Source organism: Bos grunniens, chromosome 8, assembly GCF_055505025.1.
Source record: "Bos grunniens cultivar Pamir isolate PY7600 chromosome 8, Bosgru_T2T1.0, whole genome shotgun sequence".
In the NCBI taxonomy this organism is placed as follows: Eukaryota; Metazoa; Chordata; class Mammalia; order Artiodactyla; family Bovidae; genus Bos; species Bos grunniens.
Window position 1 is genome coordinate 52,091,722 of NC_141172.1, and position 25,007 is coordinate 52,116,728.

At 44.7% G+C, this 25,007-nt stretch overlaps 1 protein-coding gene and 1 long non-coding RNA gene across 14 annotated transcripts in view; one reads left to right on the forward strand and one right to left on the reverse strand.

Annotated features, from left to right (window-relative positions):
• GNA14 (G protein subunit alpha 14) overlaps positions 1-25,007 on the reverse strand; it is a 201,162-nt gene that overhangs the window by 6,390 nt on the left and 169,765 nt on the right. For all 6 annotated transcript variants that reach the window (XR_015169764.1, XR_015169763.1, XM_086415622.1 and 3 more), the window contains exon 3: positions 2,271-2,425. Coding sequence is in view for 4 of the 6 variants with exons in the window: in XM_086415622.1 (XP_086271748.1) it covers positions 2,271-2,425 (155 nt within the window). In the remaining 2 variants the exon portion in view is untranslated. The remainder of the gene's footprint in view (positions 1-2,270; positions 2,426-25,007) is intronic.
• On the forward strand, positions 87-8,592 carry LOC147367066 (uncharacterized). Of its 8 annotated transcripts, none has more exons than XR_015169767.1 (4): positions 87-201; positions 1,288-1,389; positions 4,332-4,477; positions 4,733-6,154. It is a non-coding gene; the product is annotated as an uncharacterized LOC147367066 (long non-coding RNA). The 8 variants fall into 8 exon arrangements; XR_015169772.1 differs by having other exon boundaries at positions 128-201; positions 1,342-1,389; XR_015169766.1 differs by lacking the exons at positions 87-201; positions 4,733-6,154 and adding exons at positions 719-1,026; positions 8,192-8,592.

The following is a 25,007-nucleotide window of genomic DNA, read 5'->3' on the forward strand; positions in this document are numbered from 1 at the left end:
CAAGTTTGCAGCTCTGGTCTCCCCTCCTGGTTCTCAGCTGCAGCACTCTGCTGGGGAGGGAGCCAGCCAGGCCACAGGGGCAAGAGATGGCACCTGGCTCTCTGACATTTCATCTGTTCTCCTCTCACAGGCCCTCCTCCAAGAACACTGTAAAATGTAGATGCTGTGCTTGGATACTTTACTTTGCTCAATGAATTAGAGGTAAGGAAAATATAAAAGTATAAATCAGGCCAATGGGAAGTCCTCTCAAAAAGTTCCTTGTTACACTAAGAAACTGAACATCTCCTAAAATAACCCCAAACTTGTCTTGGATTATTTTGGGCCATATATTACAGCCCAGGCTTAAAACAAGTTTCTTTTTCTGTGGTAAAACAAGAAGACACTTCTTTTTAAATGTTAAGGCCTTTGAAAAAAGGCACTTTTGAGTAAATAACTGAGGCCCTGGACAGTGACAGTGCTGATAAGTTGGAGCCCCCGCACATGGAGGTGGCCCCACCTTCTCCCGCACCCCCCACACAGGCAGAGCTCACCAGGTGTGCCGGGGCTGAACAGGTGAACCACCAGGGCAGCCGTCTGTGACCACAGCCCCAGGGCTTATCGCCATGGACTTCTGATGCTTTAACTTATGCCTGTCAGGCTTCCTTGGTGGCTCAGATGGTAAATAATCTGCCTGCACTGTGGGAGACCCAGGTTCAATCCCTGGGTCGGGAAGATCCCCTGGAGAAGGAAATGGCAACCTACTCCAGTATTCTTGCCTGGAAAATCCATGACAGAGGAGCCTGCTGGGCCACAGTCTGTGAGGTCGCCAAGAGTCGGGCATGACTGAGCAAATCTCTGTGTCATCCCACCAGAGCGTGTGTTCCTTCAGGGCAGGAAGCAGCAGTTGTACCTATAGCCCTTTCCTCCGTGCCTGGCACAGAGCAGACACACATCAAATACCTCTCCAAAGAAGCAGACAGTGGCAGCAGAGCAGATGATTACCACTGACCTGGACCTCGGAAGCGTCTGGGGTCTCACCTGTGCCAGGTTTGAGAGTTCCCTTTTCTCTGTACAGCCCTGTCCACCACTCCAGTCACTCTCCACACTTCGTGCACTTGCCCCAGTTGTCAGGCCCAACTGAATTCTACAGCACGCCTGGTGGGTCTTTCCCAAGCTGATCTATATCAAGAGCCCTAGCCATTCCCCAGGGCCTTCCCGGAAGCCAGTGACACAGGCTGGACCAGGGAGGACTCAGGGGTCCCTGCTGTCTTATGTGCTGATCTAACGACTTACTGGGGTTTCTTTTAGTTCCTTTTCCTGCTTTGCTGCTGTGTTGTACTAACCTGGATTCATGTCATTCAGCACTCAGCCTGGGACAAACACCAGAGGAAGGCCAGTGACATTAAGGAGGTAAGATTCTGGTTTCCTTTCCTGCCCCCTGGCTTGTCAGGATGGGTGAATTACCCACACCACTTTGGAGGGTGATGGCAGCACATAAGGGAAGGGGATGGGCCTAGGGAAAGAATTCCGGGGCCCTCAGAGAGTGGAAATGACCCAGAGCAAGAAGGAAGGAGCTGAGCTGCAGAAGCAGGAATCCTCACCCCTTCAAAGAAGGACCATGATCCAGCTATTTGCCCAGTGATCTGGGCAGAGGCATTGTCTTGGGGAATTCTTAAAATCAAATTCTGTGATCTCTGTGGGATAGTCTGCATGCAGAACTATCTATTTCTTTTTACCCTAATAGATTACTGATTACTCCTTCACAAGGAGTTAATGAACAAAGAGCTCCCAAACTGAGCTGTCGTCCGTGACTATCTTGTCCACTTGAGGGCAGCACCAGATCAGCCACGGATGGGTGTACTGCACTGTTGGGTCTAAACTCTTGATTTTAGGGCAATTGGACCTGCTGTTTGCCAGTCAGGAAACCAGAAGGCAGAGGGATATGGAGAAGGGAAAGGAGAAACCAGAAGCAGGTGTAGTCCTGGTTTAACTCATATAACTTCAGCACCCCAAATGAGATCAGTCCCACCAAGGAAAGCCCACAATTGACTTAGCCTCTCAGTGAAAGGACAGATGAGATCCTTAAAACTAGATGAGGAAAGGTAGGTGTGGGCAAGGAGAGCTATCTAGGGGGCTCCTTGGGGGGACGGAATTGAGGAGGTGGGAAGCGAGGCATCAAAACACAGAGGAGCAGAGGGAGGCCGTGCTGCCTGCATTTTAGCAGGTAGGTCATTTCTCCCTGGTAAGAATCTCCACTGAAGTGTGGCCACAGCCCGGGGCTCTGTACTCACTATTTGGCAGAGTCTGACAGTTGGTACTCCCGCCTCCGATCGTAGCACTCCTGGATTCCAGGATCCTGCCACAGCTGCTTGATGGCCTCCACCTGGTCCCTGGAGAGTGTGGACACCTTGTCTACTTCCACTTCTCTGATTAGCTGGGCATTTTCCTGCTCAGAGGGAAAAGAACCTTTCATTTGGCAAAGGAAAGGAAACCATTACGGTTGGTGACGTAGGGTCAAGACTTGCCCTTGTCTGTGGATCAGGGAAGATGTCCCCTGGGTGCCAGGGTGTGGTGGGTGCCCTCCAGAAGAGCTCCTCACAGCAAAGTCACTCAGTTGCAGCTCCACTGGGTGGAGATGATGTGGCTGCTTAGCTCAGTGGAGAGAGCCACAAAGAGCCCCAGACCTGTGGCCTTTGGTCCCAGCAGTACCTGGGGGTCAGTGTTACCAGCATTCAACACCCAACTGTGCATGGAGAAACACTGGAGTGATTGATCATCATTGTACCAACCAACATTACTTCCTCATTAGCATGCAACTCGTTTGAATATTTGCACAGCCCATAGAACAATTAAAAAACAACAGTATTGTTAGTGGCATACCAAGGGTAGGATAAGCAGGTCCACCCCAGTGCAAGAAAGAAGGGAGTGCGTCATCATCTTCAGAGAATTGAAAAATCACGTCCCAGCAATTAATCATGAGTCTGCTCTTTCCTTTACTTTTTAAAAATGTTTTAATTGACCTTATTTTTTAGAGTAGTTTTAAGTTCACAGCAAAACTGAGAGGAAAGTACAGAGAGTTCTCATGCTTTTTATTATCATGCATCACTAATAAAACACTCTCCTACTGGGTGGACCACACCCACTGTACTCCTGACCCCATGCCACTGACTGCTCTAGTACTATTGCTTTATTATTACAGTAAGTGTTAATATCATTATTGCTTTAATTACTGTTACTACAGCAGCTATCACTTATTACACTCACTGTGTACCCAGGGCTCTGCATATATCATCTCATCTGATCAACAGAAGGCAAGCAAGAAGCCAGAAATTTTTCCAAACCTTAGCAAATTAAAGTGGTAAGATTGACCTGCATCCACAGCACTACCCTGCTTTGGCCTGAGAGACTCAGCATCCCATCCTTGGCTGCAAGTTGGAGCCTGCCCTCTTCACTGGATTTCAGGGCAATTCACTGGCAGCTGGGAGTCAGCAAAACATCCTTTGGCAGCTGTGGTCTCTTTAAGTATATACTACACCCTTATGGCAGAAAGTGAAGAGGAGCTAAAAAGCCTCTTGATGAAAGTGAAAGAGCAGAGTGAAAACATTGGCTTAAAGCTCAACATTTAGAAAAAAAAGATCATGGGATCTGGTCTCATCACTTCATGGGAAATAGATGGGGAAACAGTGGAAACAGTGTCAGAAATTTTTTTTTTTTTGGGGGGGGGGGGCTCCAAAATCACTGCAGATGGTGACTGCAGCCATGAAATTAAAAGACGCTTACTCCTTGGAAGGAAAGTTATGACCAACCTAGATAGCATATTCAAAAGCAGAGACATTACTTTGCCAACAAAGGTCCATCTAGTCAAAGCTATGGTTTTTCCAGTGGTCATGTATGGATGTGAGAGTTGGACTGTGAAGAAAGCTGAGCACTGAAGAATTGATGCTTTTGAACTGTGGTGTTGGAGAAGACTCTTGAGAGTCCCTTGGACTGCAAGGAGATCCAACCAGTCCATTCTAAAGGAGATCAGCCCTGGGATTTCTTTGGAAGGAATGATGCTAAAGCTGAAACTCCCAGTACTTTGGCCACCTCATGCGAAGAGTTGACTCATTGGAAAAGACTGTGATGCTGGGAGGGATTGGGGGCAGGAGGAAAAGGGGACGACAGAGGATGAGATGGCTGGATGGCATCACCAACTCAATGGACATGAGTTGAGTGAGCTCCAGGAGTTGGTGATGGACAGGGAGTCCTGGCGTGCTGTGATTCATGGGGTCACAAAGAGTCAGACACAACTGAGTGACTGAACTGAACTGACACCCCTTGAAAAGTCACTCTTTTCTTGCATTTTTTATCAGGAAGCCCAACAGAAGGCTAGAGGAAAGGAAGAACTTATAGATTCACTTGACTTGGTAAAACCCAGAACCATGATTAAATCAACATGGCCTTGCCCTCCGTCCATCAAGAGTGAATATAATCTTCTCCCAGACTGTGGTATCCTCAGGTAGGTCGAGGATCCCCTTTGTTGAGTCTCAAACAAGGTCTATGCAGGATGGGTGAGCAGAAAGAACCTGGGCTGAAAATCAAGACCCTGACGTCTAAGTAGTTCAGTGGGATTTAAGGAACCCAATAGGTTCCCTGCCTCAGCATCGTCATTTGTAAGAGGAGCCTGGTTTATAAAGTATCACCCAAATATAAGCAGAACTAGCCTTATTATTGCAATACATGCCTAATAAATATTTCTTGTCTGCCAAAACAGAACACAGTGACAGCCCCCAAACCAGGAGTTCTAGTTCTGCCTGCTGGCACATTTGTGTCACATGCCCGATTCTCAACCAGAGAGAACAATGAATGGAGACCATAGACTGTGCCTGTATGGAGCAGAAGGGCTTCTCCCGCTTCTTCCCTCCACTTGCCACTCGCCCACCTCCCACATAGGAGCAGATGGTCTCCACTGAAGAATGCGGATGGTGGAGCTTCCCAGGATACCCCATTTGCCCACACCAGTGTTTGGCTCTTTCAGTGGATAAAAAGTGGCTCCCAGGAAATTATCACAGAGGAATGCAGCCTTCTACATAAGCTCTGGGGCGGGAGGAATTTAGGGAAAAGACATTGACCTGGGATTTCAGGTAACCAAGGGAATTCAGCCTGGTGAGAAAGACATATTGTTTGTTCAGCCAAGGGAGGAGATTTGGGGGACATCTTGCTTAGAAGAAGAGAATAGAGGCTCCTTAGAAACCCAACAACTGGGACTTTAGAACTAACTGAACTTTGCCACCCAGGACTCCAAGTTCAGAGGTTTTCCTGTCCATCTTTGTCTCCCCCTGGTTAGTTCTACCTGTCCAGATCATTTTTTTTTAACTTCCTATTTAAGACTTGGAAAAAGGTGGGAAACATGGTAGAACAAGATCTTCTCTGCCTTTCAAGATTGCCCAAACATCCATACTCTCCTACTTAACCTTATCATTCATCCTCACTCCTTCCATATGTGTTCATACATATACCCACACATGCTCACGTAACTCACACATACGCTTTTCCCTGGAAATACCTGAAAGAAAACTGCAGCCTCAGTGCCTCTTTATCTCTAAAGACTTCAGTGCAGTTTCCTAAAACCAAACATACATAATCACATTGTATAATCATATATAATGATCAACATCAGGAAATTAACAGTGATACACAATATTGTAGTCTAATCCGCAACCTTACCCAAAGTTTGGCAGTTGTCCCATAAATGTCCTTCATTGGCCTGCTCTAGACTCATGTATTGCATTTAGTCAGCTATCTCTTTAGTCTCCATTTACCTGGAAAGACTGTAGTCAAAGGAGTTGTTTGTGTCACTCTGATCAAAAATGACTGACAAGGGGAGAGTTCCCTGGTGGTCTAGTCGTTAGGACTCTGCACTTCCACTGCCAGGGCCAGGTTCAGTCCCTGGTTGGGGGCAGGGTGGGGGTACTAAGATCCTGCAAGCTGCATGGTGCAGCCAAAAAAGAATGCTCCAGCAAGGATGTACTCTTCAGTCACAAGCCATCATGAAGATGGCTGGTGGAGCGGCACAGCCGAGCCCCAGAGAATGTTCCAAGGCCAAATATTATAAAGGGCAGACAGGAATGAGAAAAAGGGTGCCCCGGTTTTTAAATAAATTCTATTAAGATATCAGATGAATGACTTTTGCACATTAACAATGTGTGTTTTTTAAAAAGTGAAGTTTTGGTGGCACAAAGACAGAAACATAGATCAATGGAACAAAATAGAAAGCCCAGAGATAAATCCACACACCTATGGACACCTTATCTTTGACAAAGGAGGCAAGATTATACAATGGAGAAAAGACAACCTCTTTAACAAGTGGTGCTGGGAAAACTGGTCAACCACTTGTAAAAGAATGAAACTAGAACACTTTCTAACACCATACACAAAAATAAACTCAAAATGGATTAAAGATCTAAATGTAAGACCAAAAACTATAAAACTCCTAGAGGAGAACATAGGCAAAACACTCTGACATAAATCATAGCAGGATTCTCTATGACCCACCTCCCAGAGTAATGGAAATAAAAAATAAACAAATTGGACCTAATTAAATTTAAAAGCTTTTGCACAATGAAGGAAACTATAAGCAAGGTGAAAAGACAGCCTTCAGAATGGGAGAAAATAATAGCAAATGAAGCAACTGACAATTAATCTCAAAAATATACAAGCAATTTCTGCAGCTCAATTCCAGAAAAATAAGTGACCCAATCAAAAACTGGGCCACAGAACTAAACAGACATTTCTCCAAAGAATACATACCACTGGCTAACAAACACATAAAAAAATGCTTAACATCACTCATTATCAGAGAAATGCAAATCAAAACCACAACGAGGTACCACTTCACGCCAGTCAGAATGGCTGCTATCAAAAAATCTACAAACAATTAATGCTGGAAAGGGTGCGGAGAAAAAGGAACCCTCTTACACTGTTGGTAGGAATGCAAACTAATATAGCCACTACGGAGAACAGTGTGGAGATTCCTTAAAAAACTGTAAATAGAACTGCCATACGACCCGGCAATCCCACTGCTGGGCATACACACCGAGGAAACCAGAATTGAAAGAGACACATGTACCCCAATGTTCATCACAGCACTGTTTATAATAGCCAGGACATGGAAGCAACCTAGATGTCCATTGGCAGGTGAATGGATAAGAAAGCTGTGGTACATATACACAATGGAGTATTAATCAGCCATTAAAAAGAATGCATTTGAATCAGTTCTAATGAGGTGGATGAAACTGGAGCCTATTATACAGAGTGAAGTAAGTCAGAATGAAAAACACCAATATAGTATATTAACGCATATATGTGGAATTTAGAAAGATGGTAACAATGACTCTATATGCAAGACAGCAAAAGAGACACAAATGTAAAGAATAGACTTTTGGACTCTGGGAGAGGGTGAGGGTGGGATGATTTCAGAGAATAGCATTGAAACATGTATATTATCATATGTGAAATAGATTGCCAGTCCAGGTTCAATGCATGAGACAGGGCACTCAGGGCTGGTGCACTGGGATGACCCTGAGGGATGGGATGGGGAGGGAGGTGGGAGGGGGGTTCAGGATGAGGGACACATGTACACCCATGGCTGACTCATGTCAATGTATGGCAAAAACCACTACAATATTGTAAAGTAAATCGCCTCCAGTTAAAATGATTAATTAAAAAAAAATTTTTTTAAGTGAAGTTTTGGGCAGATTTCCCTCTGACTTGGTTAAATAGTGTTATACACAGAGTGTGAGCATTTTTACGTTCCTGTTAAAACCACCTCTGCAGTGCACGCCATCTAGATCAGGGAATGGTTTTGTGTCATGTAGTTGGACTTTCTGGAAAGAGGGAAGAAATGTTCTCAGAGGGTCAGATTTAGGGAAATGGTAGGATTTGGGTGGGAGACAGGCTGAGTCTGAGGTGGCTGGTATCTAAGTGAAGAAACTAGGAAGCAGATAAATAAAATGGGTCTGTAGTTCATGCAAAAGCCCTACGCTAGGGGAACACATTGATTTGAAATTGCCTAATTCATACATTTCTTTGGAAAGAAAAATCACAAAAAAGTAAATATTATTGGAGCAAATTCAGCAGATACAGAAACATGACCAGTTTCTTAAACACTGAGTTCATATCTGGCTTTTCCTCTTTTCCTTTCTCAAACAAAACCATTTCCACTGCTCTGAAGAAAGAAGAACACTGAAAACAGATGTCCTACATGTGCGTTTCACTCAGAAATTCCCAGGGTGGCAGTGGAAGGAGCTGCTTATGAAGTGATGCCTTGCTGACTGCACACAAGGATGGCTGGCTGCCCAGGTGACAGTCCCTGTCGAGCCCAGCAAGCCCCTCCGGCTGGAATCCAGGGCCCAGTGGGCAGCCCTGTTCTCACCAGGTCCTCGCAGGGAGAGTCCCTGTACCATTAATCACCCAGCACTGCAGGACCCCGAGCCTGCTCACTCATAGGGAAGATTGTCGCCTCCTTCGTCAGGACACCAGAGCTCCTGTTCTTTCATCAGATACTTAAGAGTTTTCACTGAAATCTATATTCATTAACACAGGTCTAGATAATAAAAGCCTAATTGCATGATATTTCAAGAGCCTACTGTCATTTGTAGTGCCTATGAACCTCAAAAGCTTTCTAAAAACAAATGAGATTAAAATATACAGTTAAAAATGAAGCTTCCCTGTAACATAGTATTTCTGACTGACAAAATCCCCCCTCCTTGTTTTAACATCTCACATCAAGATCCAGAACTATACTACATGTTCTATTAAACAAAAATTATGAAATAAAAATTTCAGTGTTGCATAATGATCAGCTTTGAAAGCATTTCAAAAATTGCATACTAAAGAAAATGCTGGTGAATTATGCTAGAGAAAGGATTTTTTTTTCCTATAAAAAACAACTTCCGCTCTGATAAACGAAGACTGGGAAATATGGATCAACTCTTCCACGAAGGACAGCTAGAAATGGTGGACAAAATATTTTCAAAAGTATGCTTGAAAATACCAGGGAACTAATGAATAAGTAACTGCTGGGCCAGAATATAGGGAAGAATGGCATCCAAGGAGTTGGAACAGCATTTAGGAAACTTTCCTCCCTGGGGCTCAGCTTGCTCTTGAAGGAGCAGTTGTGAGGTTGAGCAGCTCCCTTTTCAACATTACAGGACTAGGGTGGCTGGGTTTAGCAAGAGCAAAAGGCCCTTGGAAGCCCTCCGGCTCTGGGTTGGGATCCAAGGGGTAGCTCTTAGGGAGTTTCAACTCAGCTTGGAATCACCACGATCTCAGAAACTGAGTGTCTCCAGACACCCAACAAGAAAAAGGGATTTCTTTTTGAAGAGAACATCTTCCTCACCCTCAAATTACTTTTTCATGAGTGTCCAACACACTTACAAAAATAAGCATAAGAATATAAGACAACTTCGAAAAGAGGCAACAAGTAAAAAGATGCAAAGATACGTTCCTCCAACCCACAGGAAGGAGGAATCTATTATCATAAAAATGGACTTTAAGGTCTACTTGTCAATTATACCTCAATAAAGCTGGGGGTGGAGACGACTTTAAAAGTATAACTGGAGATAGAGAGATTTCAAATGACGAAAAGATTCAGAAAGATATACTGAAGTTCTATGCAACTAATGATATAGGCTTAAAATATATAGGAACAAAATCTCTTAGAGCTAAATGGTGAAACAGACAAATTTTCATCTTACAGGAAATTGAAACACACATCTCTCAGTAACTGATAGAATAAACAAAAATTCAGTAAAGATATATACAGTTCAAATGTAATGATCAGCAATTTGACTTTATGGACACATGATGCTTAGTCATTAAGTTGTGTCTGACTCTGCAGCCCCATGAACTGTAGCCCACCAGGCTCCTGCCCATGTAATTCTCCAGGCAAGAATACTGGAGTGACTTGTTATGCCCTTCTCCAGGGGATCTTCGCCACCCAGAGATCAAACCTGCATTTCCTGCATCTCCAGCATTGGCAGATGTGTTCTTTACCATGAGTCACCTGGGAAGCCCCATGGACCTATGTAGAGCTCTATATTTAAAATAACTATAGAAGATAGACTTTTCTCAAGCACCTAGAATATTTATCAAAATGGCCATTTGAGATTACACATTTAAAAAATTGGTTTTCTAGCTTCTTTTGATCAAGTTCCAATTCCAATTTCTTTAGCAACTCAGCTTCAACAGGAATGCACTTTTGCATTAGCCTTTGCTGTCCACCCCAACTCAGGGTGCAGGCATCTGAATATTTAACCATGGGGCTAAAGCTGCCTAGATTCTGTAGAAAGGCAGTCTTCCACCACACTCAGAATGGGAAGTAAGTTTTTTTTAATCCAATTCACGATTAAAAGAAACCTTTATTTCTACTCCAACCTTTGCCCTCTTTCTCCTTATCTTCTCTCCAACAAAAATAAAGAACAGAATTCACTAGCCACAAACTGTTGGCATGAAAGGCCAAGCAAGTTACTTTATCTCTTCATGTCAGTCTAAACTTCAGTGGGTTTAACTTAAAAAGTTCTTTTCAAAGAGTCCTGCCATAAATTATTCTGGCACAAACATCCAAAGCTACAATGAGTGCTAAATAATGCAGCTAGGACGTCGAAGCTTTGGCCCTGTACCGTGTCAACCTGGTGAAGCTGTCATGACACTTCCCAGCAGTGCTTCCCAGCATGATTCTGGGTTTGAATGGGCTGTAAGAGGAATCTGAAGGGGAGGCGGGAGAAGCCGGTGGTCATGTTCCGAAGGTCAGAGCTCCACTTGAAGGGGCACGCACCTCCTACACACACACACACACACACACACACGTACACACATTGTGGCTAGTCTTCTGGTCAACTTCACTTTTGGAGAAGGGCAGCAGCTGGGCCCTCAGCACCCTACTTGGGCCTTCTCCTTCAGCTTGTCCACATCCTGGGGCAGACAGACATGCAGGTTCACAGCAAAGGTCGCCAGTTTCTGCTGCAACTCCCCTGCACCGTCAGCACAGATGTGAGAGGCAGGTGCAGGGTCCAGTTTATCCCCAGGGGGATAAACTGCCTTTGTTGGTTCTGGTTCATCTTTGCTCTGCCTCTTCCACATCCAGTTTTTCTTCCTGACGACCAGCCCTGCTGACCAGACACCAGATATGCAGAGGCAGTAGCCTTCTGACACCATCACAGCTCTAACAGCCACATACAGTGCAATCCCTACAATGAATCCATTATTCCTCATTGCCCTCTGACTTCCTGACCAAACCAGGAATCCTCTATTCTGGCCCATTCAATTCTGTTTAGGGGCAAAAATTCCCTATAATCTTAGGTCTGGGTGATGGTAACAACTTAGGCCTCAGCTGCAGTGACCTGAACGTCCCAAACTCAGTGAGACGCTGGCAGCCAGACTCTACCATCATTCCGTGCACACAGCACATGCCGGCTCCACGCTAGACCGTGGCCCTGCCCTCGAGGATCCCAGAATTACACCGATGCCTTTTGGAATAACTATTAATACATCAGATCCACACACACATGCTAAGAGATCAAAGACATTTCAACTGGGGATGAGTGAGAGGATGGGCTAAGATTTCCCACCAGAAGTGGCCAGATGCTTATAAGGAGAAGGGCTGTGTCTGCCCTTCCCGTATTCGTGAATGTGGATTCCTGACTGCTTGTCAGAGGTGGCACCGTGAATGTGCAGGGAGCAGACCAGTTCTTTATCACCTTTCACAGAACAGTCCTTCCCCTGAGATGCTTTGGAAAGCACCCGAACTCCCTCAGGTCCCAAGGTAGCTGAATATATTCAAGGTGTAATTTACCAACAGCATCCGGTAACCCCTCCAAAGTGTATATATTGGACCAATGGAAACTGCCTCTCAGAAAATCATTTGTTTCAGGCCAGTTTAACTGCATGTGCCCAGTGATCACATAATATGGTCATGTTACATAGCAAGATAGGATGTTCTATCCTTATCATCATCTTCCTCTCTCTCCCTTGAGAGTTTTTAGTTTTTTAAGCACACCAAAATTGGGTTATGAGAAACAGTTCAAAGAAGCAAGAGGAAGATGTGTCTTTTGTGTTTCTACCTCTGCAGACTCTGCTGGGGGAACTGGAGCTTCTATGCAGGACACACCCAGGTCCTTCCCACATAAAACCGAATGACTGCAGCCAGGGCCTAGATGGTGGGAAGACCAGAACTTACAGAGAAAGAGGAGCAGAAAAAGAAGAGAGGCCACTGAAGCAGTGCTGTGAGGTGGGTGGGGGGCTCCTACAACAAAAGATAGCCCCCAGCCCTCCACCACCCACCTCGAAGAGAAAACAAATGCCTTGCTCACCTTGCTGGCTTCCTATAGCATCACAATCAGCAGCAAGAAATCTTAAGTCTCTCTTTGATATCGGATTATATTTGTGGTCCTTCCAGAAAATAAGGCATAATAAAGGCTTACAGACACAAAAAGCACTGGCAAGTTCTCAATTTCAGAATATGCTGGATCCAAATATTGTAGAGTTAGTTATTTGGAGTTCAGTGTTTTCACACTAACAGACTGCTATGGGTCCACCAATCCCGTTTTATTTTCCTACTGAACACATAGGCGGGCCCTATTTCTCAGTCTCCCTTGCAGTCACATAACTTGTGTTCTGAGTGATTGGCGTGATGCACACCACTACCAGGGCTGACTTTCCGAGCCTCCCACGCAATCCTCCTTCACTCTGTCTTTTCCCATTTCTCAGCTGAAAGGACAAGATGATGAGGGCTGGGAGGAGGGGAGCCCCCAGGCACAAGGGACCTGGATCCCTCACAGGCTGTGTGCAGCACAGCCCATTTCCCAGCAGCTCCCATGGAATTGAGGTGGATGTGGCCTAGAAATAAACACTGATTTTGCTAGGCCTCTAAAGATTTGATGTTGATCTATTCTGCTGCTGCTGCTAAGTCGCTTCAGTTGTGTCTGACTCTTTGCGGCCCCATAGATGGCAGCCCACCAGGCTCCCCCGTCCCTGGGATTCTCCAAGCAAGAACACTGGAGTGGGTTGCCATTTCCTTCTCCAATGCATGAAAGTGAAAAATGAAAGTGCAGTCGCTCAGTTGTGTCTGACTCTTCGCGACCCCAAGGACTGCAGCCTACCAGGCTCCTCCATCCATGGGATTTTCCAGGCAAGAGTACTGGAGTGGGGTGCCATCGCCTTCTCTGATCCACTCTTAGAGGCTATCAAAGTTTATGCATCCATAGAGAGAGAGGCTGAGCGCCGAAGAATTGATGCTTTTGAACTGTGGTGTTGGAGAAGACTCTTGAGAGTCCCTTGGACTGCAAGGAGATCCAACCAGTCCATTCTAAAGGAGATCAGCCCTGGGATTTCTTTGGAAGGAATGATGCTAAAGCTGAAACTCCAGTACTTTGGCCACCTCATGTGAAGGGTTGACTCACTGGAAAAGACTCTGATGCTGGGAGGGATTGGGGGCAAGAGGAGAAGGGGATGACAGAGGATGAGATGGCTGGATGGCATCACTGACTCGATGGACATGAGTCTGAGTGAACTCCGGGAGTTGGTGATGGACAGGGAGGCCTGGCATGCTGCAATTCATGGGGTCGCAAAGAGTCGGACACGACTGAGCAACTGATCTGATCTGATCTGAGAGAGAGAGGAGCAATGTGAGAATGGAGAAGTCCAGAGCTAGCTCCAAGAAACCCATGTGAACCAGCACAGAGACAAACCAATGAGCTGAAGGCATGGACCACAGCCGGGATACAAGGGTTAGTGTGGATCATGCACGATTTTTAAAAAATCACTCACCTTTGATTTCATTTCTGCCATCCTCCCATCCTACCTCCCAGTGGATCTCTCTTCAAGGCCCCAGATTCTCAGAATGAAACAGCATGACTACTTTCTATACACACAGCAGTTATTTTTCAGTGTCTTTATCTATATCTGAGCCCAAATATGGTAATACCAGAGAGAGCAAGCTAATGGTCTCAGTTTCAGTATGTGGACTTACAACACACACAGGTTTATTTTACACTCTTTCCCAGCCATGCAGCAAGGGTGGTAGTGGGGAGGACTCTGTTTCATGCAGTTATCCAGGGACCCAGGCTTCCTCCATCAAGTGGCTTCAACTCCCAGGCCCACACTGGATCCTCTGCACCCAGTAGGCGGGTGGAGGAAGAGAACATGGAGCAGTAGGCAAGACGTTTCATGGGGCAGGTCTGAACACGGCAGACATACAGTTCACGGGCTAGAACTTGTCACACGACACCATCTAACTGCAAAGGAGCCTAGGGGATGTGCTTCTTGTGCTCTGGTGGAAGGTGACATGAGATATGATCAACACACAGCATTGTCTCTGCCACTCACAGACTCCCTCTTTGTCACAGAGATCATCAAGGTCTGCAGGTGCCCGTGTGTGCTTTTGTATGAACCGAGGTCAACACCATATGGGCCGGGTCCAGCTCTCTGTCTCTTCTTGTAAATGAAGTTCTATTAGGACATAGCCACACCCTGTCACACTGTTGGGCTGATGGCACAGCTACAAAGGCAGTGTCACGTTGTTGCAACAGAGTCTTTATGGTCCACAAAACCACTCGCTGACCCTTTACAGATAATGTTTGCCGGCTCTGGTAGAGATGGATAATTCCCAAGTGCATCTAAGGAGGACTCTGCTGCAGCTTCCACTCCCTCCTTCATTCAATCAGTGGCCACATCACTATGAATCACCCACTCTTTGCCAGACCCGATGCTTGGGATGAGTCTACAACTATGGAAAAAATGTTGTCTTTATCCTAGAGTTTCTTGTCTTTATGGGAATGATGGTAATAGGCAAATAGGACATAGAAGGATCCTCTAAAAATATATAAATATGTATATGTATTTAAATGTAAATGTATTTATATGTAAATGTATTTATATGTAAAAAGTAAATGTATTTATATGTAAAAAGCAAGATAATTACACCTAAGTAAATTTCCCCAAGACTTCAAAATTTTCCTAGGGCAACGCCCAGAACTAATTTGGATTAAGAACCTGCCTGCCCTGAGACTGAAGGGATACAATAAAATTAAACAAAAACACCACCCAGTGGAAAAAGCCAGAATTGTTTCTGATACAGACTCCTTTTCACAACATTTAGAGAATGTTCCCATTTCTTTTTTCCCTTCTTTACTTCCTTAAGCAGACAATAAAATAGATTTTATTCTGCCCCTGTTCCCAAGGTACCATATTACATTCTTTGTTGTTGTTTTTTTTTTTTTTTTTTAAGTCTATGCTGTGTCCCAGACCAGACATTTCCAGAGACCCTGAAATCCAAGACAAGTAGGCTGGCCCTGGAGTAGGTACAAGTCCCCATATTCTTCCTGGGGCACTGCTGACATTCAAGAGATGCCATAGGAAGAGGGGGAGATCTCTTTAAGGCAGCTCCAAAAAAGATCCTCCCTCCTACTCATGTAAAAAAGGCAAAGAGAAGGAAATGCTAGATTCAACAGTTAATTCAGTAACACCAGCCAGGCAGGTACATCCAAGACTAAGCTGAAGAACAAACATTCAGTTCAGTTCAGTTCAGTCGCTCACTCGTGTCCGACTCTTTGCAACCCCATGAATCGCAGCACGCCAGGCCTCCCTGTCCATCACCAACTCCCGGAGTTCACTCAGACTCACGTCCATCGAGTCAGTGATGCCATCCAGCCATCTCATCCTCTGTCGTCCCCTTCTCCTCCTGCCCGCAATCCCTCCTAGCATCAGAGTCTTTTCCAATGAGTCAACTCTTCACATGAGGTAGCCAAAGTACTGGAGTTTCAGCTTTAGCATCATTCCCTCCAAAGAAATCCCAGGGCTGATCTCCTTCAGAATGGACTGGTTGGCTCTCCTTGCAGTCCAAAGAACTCTCAAGAGTCTTCTCTAACACCACAGTTCAAAAGCATCAATTCTTCAGTGCTCAGCCTTCTTCACAGTCCAACTCTCACATCCATATATGACCACAGGAAAAACCATAGCCTTGACTAGACGGACCTTTGTTGGCAAAGTAATGTCTCTGCTTTTGAATATGCTATCTAGGTTGGTCATAACTTTACTTCTAAGAAGTAAGCGTCTTTTAATTTCATGGCTGCAGTCACCATCTGCATCACTACAAACAAAGCTAGTGGAGGTGATGGAATTCCAGTTGAGCTATTTCAAATCCTGAAAGATGATGCTATGCAAGTGTTGCACTCAATATGCCAGCACATTTGGAAAACTCAGCAGTGTCCACAGGACTGGAAAAGGTCAGTTTTCATTCCAATCCCAAAGAAAGGCAATGCCAAAGAATGCTCAAACTACCACACAATTGCACTCATTTCACATGCTAGTAAAGTAATGCTCAAAATTCTCCAAGCCAGACTTCAGCAATACATGAACCGTGAACTTCCTGATGTTCAAGCTGGTTTTAGAAAAGGCAGAGGAACCAGAGATCAAATTGCCAACATCCGATGGATCATCAAAAAAGCAAGATATTCCAGAAAAACATCTATTTCTGCTTTATTGACTATGCCAAAGCCTTTGACTGTGTGGATCACAATAAACTGTGGAAAATTCTGAAAGAGATGGGAATACCAGACCACCTGATCTGCCTCTTGAGAAATCTATATGCAGGTCAGGAAGCAACAGTTAGAACTGGACATGGAACAACAGACTGGTTCCAAATAGGAAAAGGAGTACATCAAGGTTGTATATTGTCACCCTGCTTATTTAACTTATATGCAGAGTACATCATGAGAAATGCTGGACTGGAAGAAACACAAGCTGGAATCAAGATTGCCGGGAGAAATATCAATAACCTCAGATATGCAGATGACACCACCCTTATGGCAGAAAGTGAAGAGGAACTAAAAAGCCTCTTGATGAAAGTGAAAGTAGAAACATTAAGGAATGAAATTCTCCCCCTGACATGGGGCCAGAGCTGTATCTGGGCATTGGTCTCTTTCCAAGCCATCTTAGGCCCAGGCATAATTCTAGAAATCCCTTCTGTGCCCCTCAGAGTGATTCAGACCCTACCCCCAAACACAAGGTCACAAGCAGATACCTCCAAAAGATGGTATCAGCCCAGACTATCTTCCCTCCCTGATGACACATTCATTAGTAATCCTGGGAGCTCCAGACCTCAGGTTATTCCATCTCAGGTCAATTGTGCCAACATTGTCCAAAGCCACTCAGCTACCCTTCCAAGCAATGACATGAGATTCTTTGCATTAACTGGGGAAATAAGGAAAACTGTTGGGGTCAATGCAAAGTACCTTATCCTCAAGCATCACACAGTAATACAGACGCTTAACCAAGTTCCATATTTCTTGCCAAAACTTCCAACCGAGAAATCAGCTGAGCACATCGAGGTGGTAGATATTTGTGTAAAGGACTGGATGTGGTCCCTTAAGGTCAACTGAGTGGATTGTGTGCTTACTACATGCTAGATATCATGCTGGGTCCCTCAGAAGGTGGATATAAATCTACAGATCCTGATCTGAGAGTCACAGTCCAGGAAGAGATGAAGACCAGCACATCTGACCACAACACTGTTTGATCCAGAATTCCTTGAAAATATCCCTGTCCTGCCAGTGGGTGAGGGACTGACATCTAGTCAAACAGCAGTCCCAGATAGGACCTCATCACCTAGTCGCTCAGTGTGTCTGACTCTTTGCGACTCCAGAGACTGTAACTAACTGGGCTCCTCTGTCCCTGGGATTCTCCAGGCAAGGTTACTGGAGTGGGTTGTCAATTCCTTCTCCAGAGGATCTTCCTGACCCAGGGATTAAATCTGGGTCTCCCACACTATAGACAAATTCTTTACCATCTGAGCCACCAGGGAAGCTTCCAGATGGGGCCTCAGTATTGGCCAAAGTCACCTGCTCACTGGACATGGAAGCATACAGATGTGACTTTAAGCAGCAGCAAAGAAGATCTGCACTCCAGAACCTGGTGGAGAATTTATCAGTAATCTCCCTGCTATCTCTTATTAAATGTTGAAACAAATGATATTTATGGATATTTTTTTCTGAAGTACACACCATCTGGCTATACCTTTGTAAAGGATTTCTCAGAGGGCTATATTATACAGACCATGACTCTACAAAATGTTATGAGTACACACACAAAAGTTTGTCCAATTAAGTTTAGGACAAGGTCTGAAACAATCACCCACTTTTTCTTTTTTTTAAACTGCAGGACTTCTGATAAGTTAGAGAGTGTGTGTGTGTGTGTGTGCGTGTGTGCATGCACATGTACACACGTGTGGGTATCACGTGAATCCCAAGGGGGCAGGGATCTTGGTCTCTTTTTCTCATCGATGTGCCCCAAGTGCTCAAAGCAGTGGCTGGCACATCTGTGTTGCTGGAATGAATAAATGAATAAATGAACACGTGAAAATCATTACCTTAGTCAATACTGACAGAATATATTAAATCAAGGGACAATGTGTGTTAATAGGATACAACAGTGCCTGAAATTGTGTAACTGTGCACACTCAATTCTTAAACTGGAATGTTTCATGAGAACATTTAACATGAGAATGGATATATGCATGCTAGGGGAAAAATCCCTGAAACCACGGCAGGACTCCATTCACAAATGCAGCATTTAGTGACAACTTACTGAATGTAGCAGTGAAAAGCCTGCAGCAACAAACAGAACCACAACAAACTGAATAACATTAAGTAAAACTGCCCAAACAAAGCAGAGACTCTTCAATGGGCCTGCCTATTACGAATTTCCGAAGAGATTTAGGATATACAACATGCCAAACTAACATAGCTAAAGCAGCAGCCATTTTCTCATGGGGTCTTACTGGCTCAGACCCCGGCAGGTTCCATTGCCTGTGAAAGCCAGAAGCTCTTCCACAATTTCTGCTAATCTCCAAGGGTTATGTCTTCACGGTTCAACACCTATACTCAGTTGCTCAGGCACAAAGCTCAGCTTCTCCATCCCTCACCCAGAGCATCCAACTGTTCACAACCTTGGTTTGCACAGGACAGGGCTGCCCCGTGCAGCTCCCTACCACCTCAGAGACTCCACCCCTCGATTCCTTGTCCACCTTCTCAGCCCACTCTTCTGCAGCTCTGCGGTTTAGAGGCTCCGAATTCCAGACCATTTCTTATAAGAGTGACTTCTGCTTTCCTCTAATATTCAGTTGAAAGAGAGAAGAACTCAGATTCTACCCCACATCTACAAGTTCAAGCCTACTTTGTGAATCCCCTTAGCTTTCGGATGGTCCACCTTGCAGTCTCCCTCCCTCTGGCAACAGTGGTCCTGGGTTGGGGAGAGCTATCCTGTGGGTCCCAGCAGGTCTGCTGATTCAGGGGTCCTGCTCTCTGGTGGCTCAGGGTCAGGCCATTCACACTTGGCACAGACCATCAGCCTGGAGCAGAAGTTATATGATAGCAGTAGACACAGAGGAAAGGAACAGGTTAAATTCTTTTATTTGGGGAGCAAGAGCTTCATCAGGGATTTTCTTGGTAGTGAGAGCCCAGGTGTTTCTGGGTTTCTGCCCACTCTGTGACTGTTTTTTCAGCCTTCTCCTTGATTCCATGACCTCCACTATAGCTTTCCATAACTCTCTTGGGCTTACATAGGCCAGCTCAGTCCTGTTGCTCACAACCCAAGAACCTGACCCTGTCCCACCAGAAGAACAAAGGCCTTCTCTCTGATGTGAACAGTTAGGGTCTTCAGAATAAGACTTTTTTTCATGGCACATCTTGTAACATCTCCCTCTATTAATATTATATTAAATTCAGCTTGGAAATAACCTTAGATGTTCTAGGCTTTATTTCTGAATCTATCCAAAGGCTATGTAGACTTCAGCCATATTATCTGAATTAGTTTCCCACTGCTCCATGAAAAACTGCCACACACTTAGCAGCTAAAAACAATCTCTTGTTACTATCTTGCAGTTTCTGTGGGCCAGGACCCAGGCATAGGGTGACTGAGTTTTCTGCTTAGGGTCTCATAAGACTGAAATAACGTGTTTGCTGGGCTACATGGTCATCTGGAGCTCAGGATGTCCATCCAAGTTCATTTAAGTTGTTGGCAGAATTCAGTTCCTTGTGATGATAGAAGTGAGGTCCTAGTTTTCTTGATGGCTGCCCCCTGAAAGTCACTCTCAACTCCTAGGGGCTGCCTCAGGTCCCAGCCACGTGGCCCTCTCACAGATGGCAGCCACTTCTTCAAGGCCAGCAGGACAATCTCCCTGCCTCTAGGACTTCCAATAGGCTGATTTGGGCAGGCCATCCAGGGCAATCTTCCCTTTGATTAACTTAAACTCATTAGGGGGCTTCCCTGGTGGCACAAGTGGTAAAAAATCTGCCTGCCAATGCAGGAGACATGGGTTCAATCCCTGAGTTGGGAAGATCCCGTAAGCTGGGGAGCAACTAAGCTTGTGTGCCACAACCACTGATACTGTGCTCTAGAGCCTGTAAGCTGCAGCTACTGAGCCCATGGGCTGCAGCTACTGAGGCCCACGCACCTAGAGCCTGTGCTCTGCAATGAGGAGTCGCCACAATGAGCAGCCTATGCACCACAACTAGAGAGGAGCCACTGCTTGCTGCCACTGGAGAAAAGCCCTCGCAGCAACAATGACCCAGCACAGCCGCAAATGAAGAAATACAAACCTTTAAAAAGTCAGCTCATTAAGGACATCTTCACCTGCCACGTGGCATACTCTAATCATGGGGGACATCTATCATGGTCCTGCCCACACTCAAGGGGAGGGGATTATGAAGGTGAGTACACCAGGGGTGTGAATCTTGGGGCCCATCTGAGAATTCTGCCTACCACATGGGCTTATTCACAGTTCTGGGGAGCACAACTGCTGTTTACTTTTCCCTCCGCTTATAAGAAAGGAGTACCTATGATATCTTATTTAGGAATTAAGACATATTTTTGGAATTAAGAACTAAGAACATAGATAAACAACAAAGTCCTACTGTATCAGGGAGAAGAACCTGAAAAAGAACATGTATGTGTATGTATCGCACTTTGCTCCCTATCAGAAACTAACAACACTGTAAATCAACTATATCAATAATCATAATTTAAAAAAGAGCCAAGAACAATCAAGATTCCTTGAGGGAATGGCAGGTTTTGCCTTGTGGTCTATGGGAATCATACATGTGAACCTGATTCTTTTTTCACTTCAGCTAATGGGAAGCTCAGAGATAAATATGTGGCAAAGTCTAAGTAACTCAGTAGAAGTTGATGAGGACTCATGTCCTGAAACACCTGTGTTCTAATATTCCCCCAGTCTCACTCTTCTATCTCAAACTTTTTCTGGCATTGAGTTTTTTTAAGATATATATTCTTATCAGTAGTTCTCCCTGTGTTACATAAGGAAATAGGGCATAAATAAAAATGAACTTACAAAATAACATCAATACTAGTATAAACTGAGCCATTATGTGACCACCTTATATAAACATTATCTCATTCGATCATTACAATAAACTTATGAAATTTGATACTTTGAATATCCTGATTTAATAAGTAAATAAACCAAAGCTTAGAGAGAAGAGATGGTAGACTAGCCATTCAAGTCCACGGTGCTTGCGTGCAGGGTGCCTGGCCCCAAAGTCTATACAGTCAACCACCATGCTCAGCTGACGTACAACATTTACATTTTAAAGGGAGGAAGGAGTTGGGGTAGTGGTTGCCTGAAACCCTCCAGACTAGACAGGATTACCCTAGGTACTAGGAGAGCCTCACCCTCTGCCTGCCAACTGCTCTTCTCCAAGGTAAAATGAAGTGTTTTGGAATATACAGCATTCAATAGGCAAGCCCTTCTCAAAAAAAGGAAGAAAAGGGCCTTCAGAGATAAAATAGGAACTTGGAATTAAGTAAGCTTCTTCCACAGTGAGTTGCAAACAACTGTAAGAGACTATATAATACCAAGCCTCCAGCATGATGTGACTGTTTCCACACGGAAGACTTCCAGGTATTTACCACGCACTTGAGAACACATGTCTTCTTCTTAACACAGAATATGGGAAACTAGAATTAGAAATGTGCATTTTGAAGACCACCACTGGCGCCAGTCCACATAACCTTTCCTCTAAAGAATATCATTATACAAGAAAAATAAAATGAAATACAATCAGATAGATTGTCGTTGGTGGTTTATATAAAAATCAGTATCAATGTGATGTTTATAGAAAAAAATAAGCTTCACTGATTAGTCTCCATGCTTATCAAAACCCACAGACAGCAATGAGTAGGAATCTGGCAACATGGTTCACGCCACTGTGACCCAAGGCGCCACCTAGTGACGGCGTCTCTGATTGCATCTGCTGACAGTAGACGCGGTGCTTGCTTTATAATCATCAAGTTTCAGTCAATCATGCGGTCAGATTTTTACCTTGGAGTCTGTCTCACAGTTACCATATATGGAATAGACCCAGACATTCTCACTCTTTGATAGGATAGTTTAGTGAATAGGAGTGAGAGAGAGGGTTTGAGAGTTAAGAATTTAGTAGAAGGCACATCCTTGTTGCTACTTTCCAGGTCAGTAGAATATTAACCACTTGGAGGACAGGGCTCTATAAATTCAAATTTTATTGGCATGTCCTTTGAAGTGTACAAAAATTGACAAGGGAGGTTAAGTTGTCTTCATTAGCCGTAAGGAAACGAGTGGCAATGGGACTGAGGCGAGCTGTCCATGTTCCAAGCTGTCCATGTGACTTCCCGGATGCTCTAACAGCCAGCTCTGGGCAGCTGACAGGCAAGGCCCTACCAGTGTGCAAAAAAGCGCCCAAGAGCACAGCCAGCTCCCATGGCATCCGAGGAGCTGTGTGAGGTCGTCCTACTCCTTGCGCTGACTTGAACACCATGTTTCCCACTGGTGTACCTTTCATTTCAAACGCACACGTATCTGGGCTATAGACACTCCAGCCTGTAAACTGTCAAAACCATGCTCCGGTGATGCCCTGCATCTAGTTCTGCAATGGTCCTGTCTCCACACTGAACCTACATTTCTGAAAGAAAAAAAAAAAAAAAAAGCCTGCCACACAACTCCCGGAGAGTCATCCAAAAACATTCCTTGCTCTGGGGTGTTTTTTCCTTTCTTTCTTCCTTTTTTTTTACTTTTTCGGTGTTTCACTTTTTCCGTTCTTTTCACTAGCTTGAAAAACTCTTAAACACACCACAACAAATATTTGGGTCACAGCTTATTTTAATGATGCGCTTTTGAAACGGTGGTTTTAATCCTGGATGCATATTAGGTTGTTGTTTTCCTTTTGCAGTGAAAACCCACAAGCATTTCTGCCTGGGAGCAGCATTAAAAAGAGCAGGGCACCCCAGATTTCCTGAGGAATCCCTTATCCTTGGCTCTGAGGAGCCTCTTCTAGCACTCTGACCCTGCAATTCTCAGAGAGTATGTCCTAGATAGGGCTGTGGGGACAGGGTGACTGCCTCTGGGGGCACCAGGCTGGCCCATACTGTCCTCATCAACTACTACCCACTTTCTGTAGGTGAAATCAGATCCACGTAGATAGCTCTGAAGGGAGAAGAGGGGTCTCCCAGGAACTCCATGTGGCCTGAGGGGTATTTGGAGCCATGAGTGCTTTGTCTTGGTGGCATTTGTGACACTGCAGAGTCGGGGGCTAGAGGTGGGCCGACCACATGTCTGCAGCGTTTCTGCGGGGTCGTGGGCTGGTGGAAAGAGAACCCACCACAACTGCAGACGGTTGTCCTACGTCCAGGTTTAATTAGCCCAGATATCAAAGTTTCATCAGAATATGATTATCAAATGAAAACAGAGGACAGCTAGTGAAGTTCGATTTTCAGACACACAACAAATCCTCTTTTCATCTAAGCATGCTCATGTATTTGGGAAGAACTTGTGCTCAAGCACAGAAAACTAGTCAATCTAATCACACTAGGACCACACCCTTGTCTAACTCAATGAAACTAAGCCATGCCCATGGGGCAACCCAAGATGAGCGGGTCATGGTGGAGAGGGCTGACAGAATGTGGTCCACTGGAGAAGGGAATGGAAAACCACTTCAGTATTCTTGCCTTGAGAACCCCATGAACAGTATGAAAAGGCAAAAAGATAGGATACTGAAAGAGGAACTCCCCAGGTCAGTAGGTGCCCAATATGCTACTGGAGATCAGTGGAGAAATAACTCCAGAAAGAATGAAGGGATGGAGCCAAAGCAAAAACAATACTCAGCTGTGGATGTGACTGGTGATAGAAGCAAGGTCCGATGCTGTAAAGAGCAATATTGCATAGGAACCTGGAATGTCAGGTCCATGAGTCAAGGCAAATTGGAAGTGGTCAAACAGGAGATGGCAAGAGTGAACGTCGACATTCTAGGAATCAGAGAACTAAGATGGACTGGAATGGGTGAATTTAACTCAGATGACCATTATATCTACTACTGCGGGCAGGAATCGCTTAGAAGAAATGGAGTAGCCATCATGGTCAACAAGAGAGTCCGAAATGCAGTACTTGGATGCAATCTCAAAAACGACAGAATGATCTCTGTTTGTTTCCAAGGCAAACCATTCAATATCACAGTAATCCAAGTCTATGCCCCAACCAGTAATGCTGAAGAAGCTGAAGGTGAACAGTTCTAGGAAGACCTACAAGACCTTTTAGAAGTAACACCCAAAAAACATGTCCTTTTCATTACAGGGGACTGGAATACAAAGTAGGAAGTCAAGAAACATCTGGAGTAACAGGCAAATTTGGCCTTGGAATACGGAATGAAGCAGGGCAAAGACTAATAGAGTTTTGCCAAGAAAATGCACTGGTCATAGCAAACACCCTCTTCCAACAACACAAGAGAAGACTCTACACATGGGCATCACCAGATGGTCAACACCAAAATCAGATTGATTATATTCTTTGCAGCCAAAGATGGAGAAGCTCTATACAGTCAACAAAAACAAGACCAGGAGCTGACTGTGGCTAAGATCACTAACTCCTTATTGCCAAATTCAGACTGAAATTGAAGAAAGTAGGGAAAACCAGTAGACCATTCAGGTATGAACTAAATCAAATCCCTTAT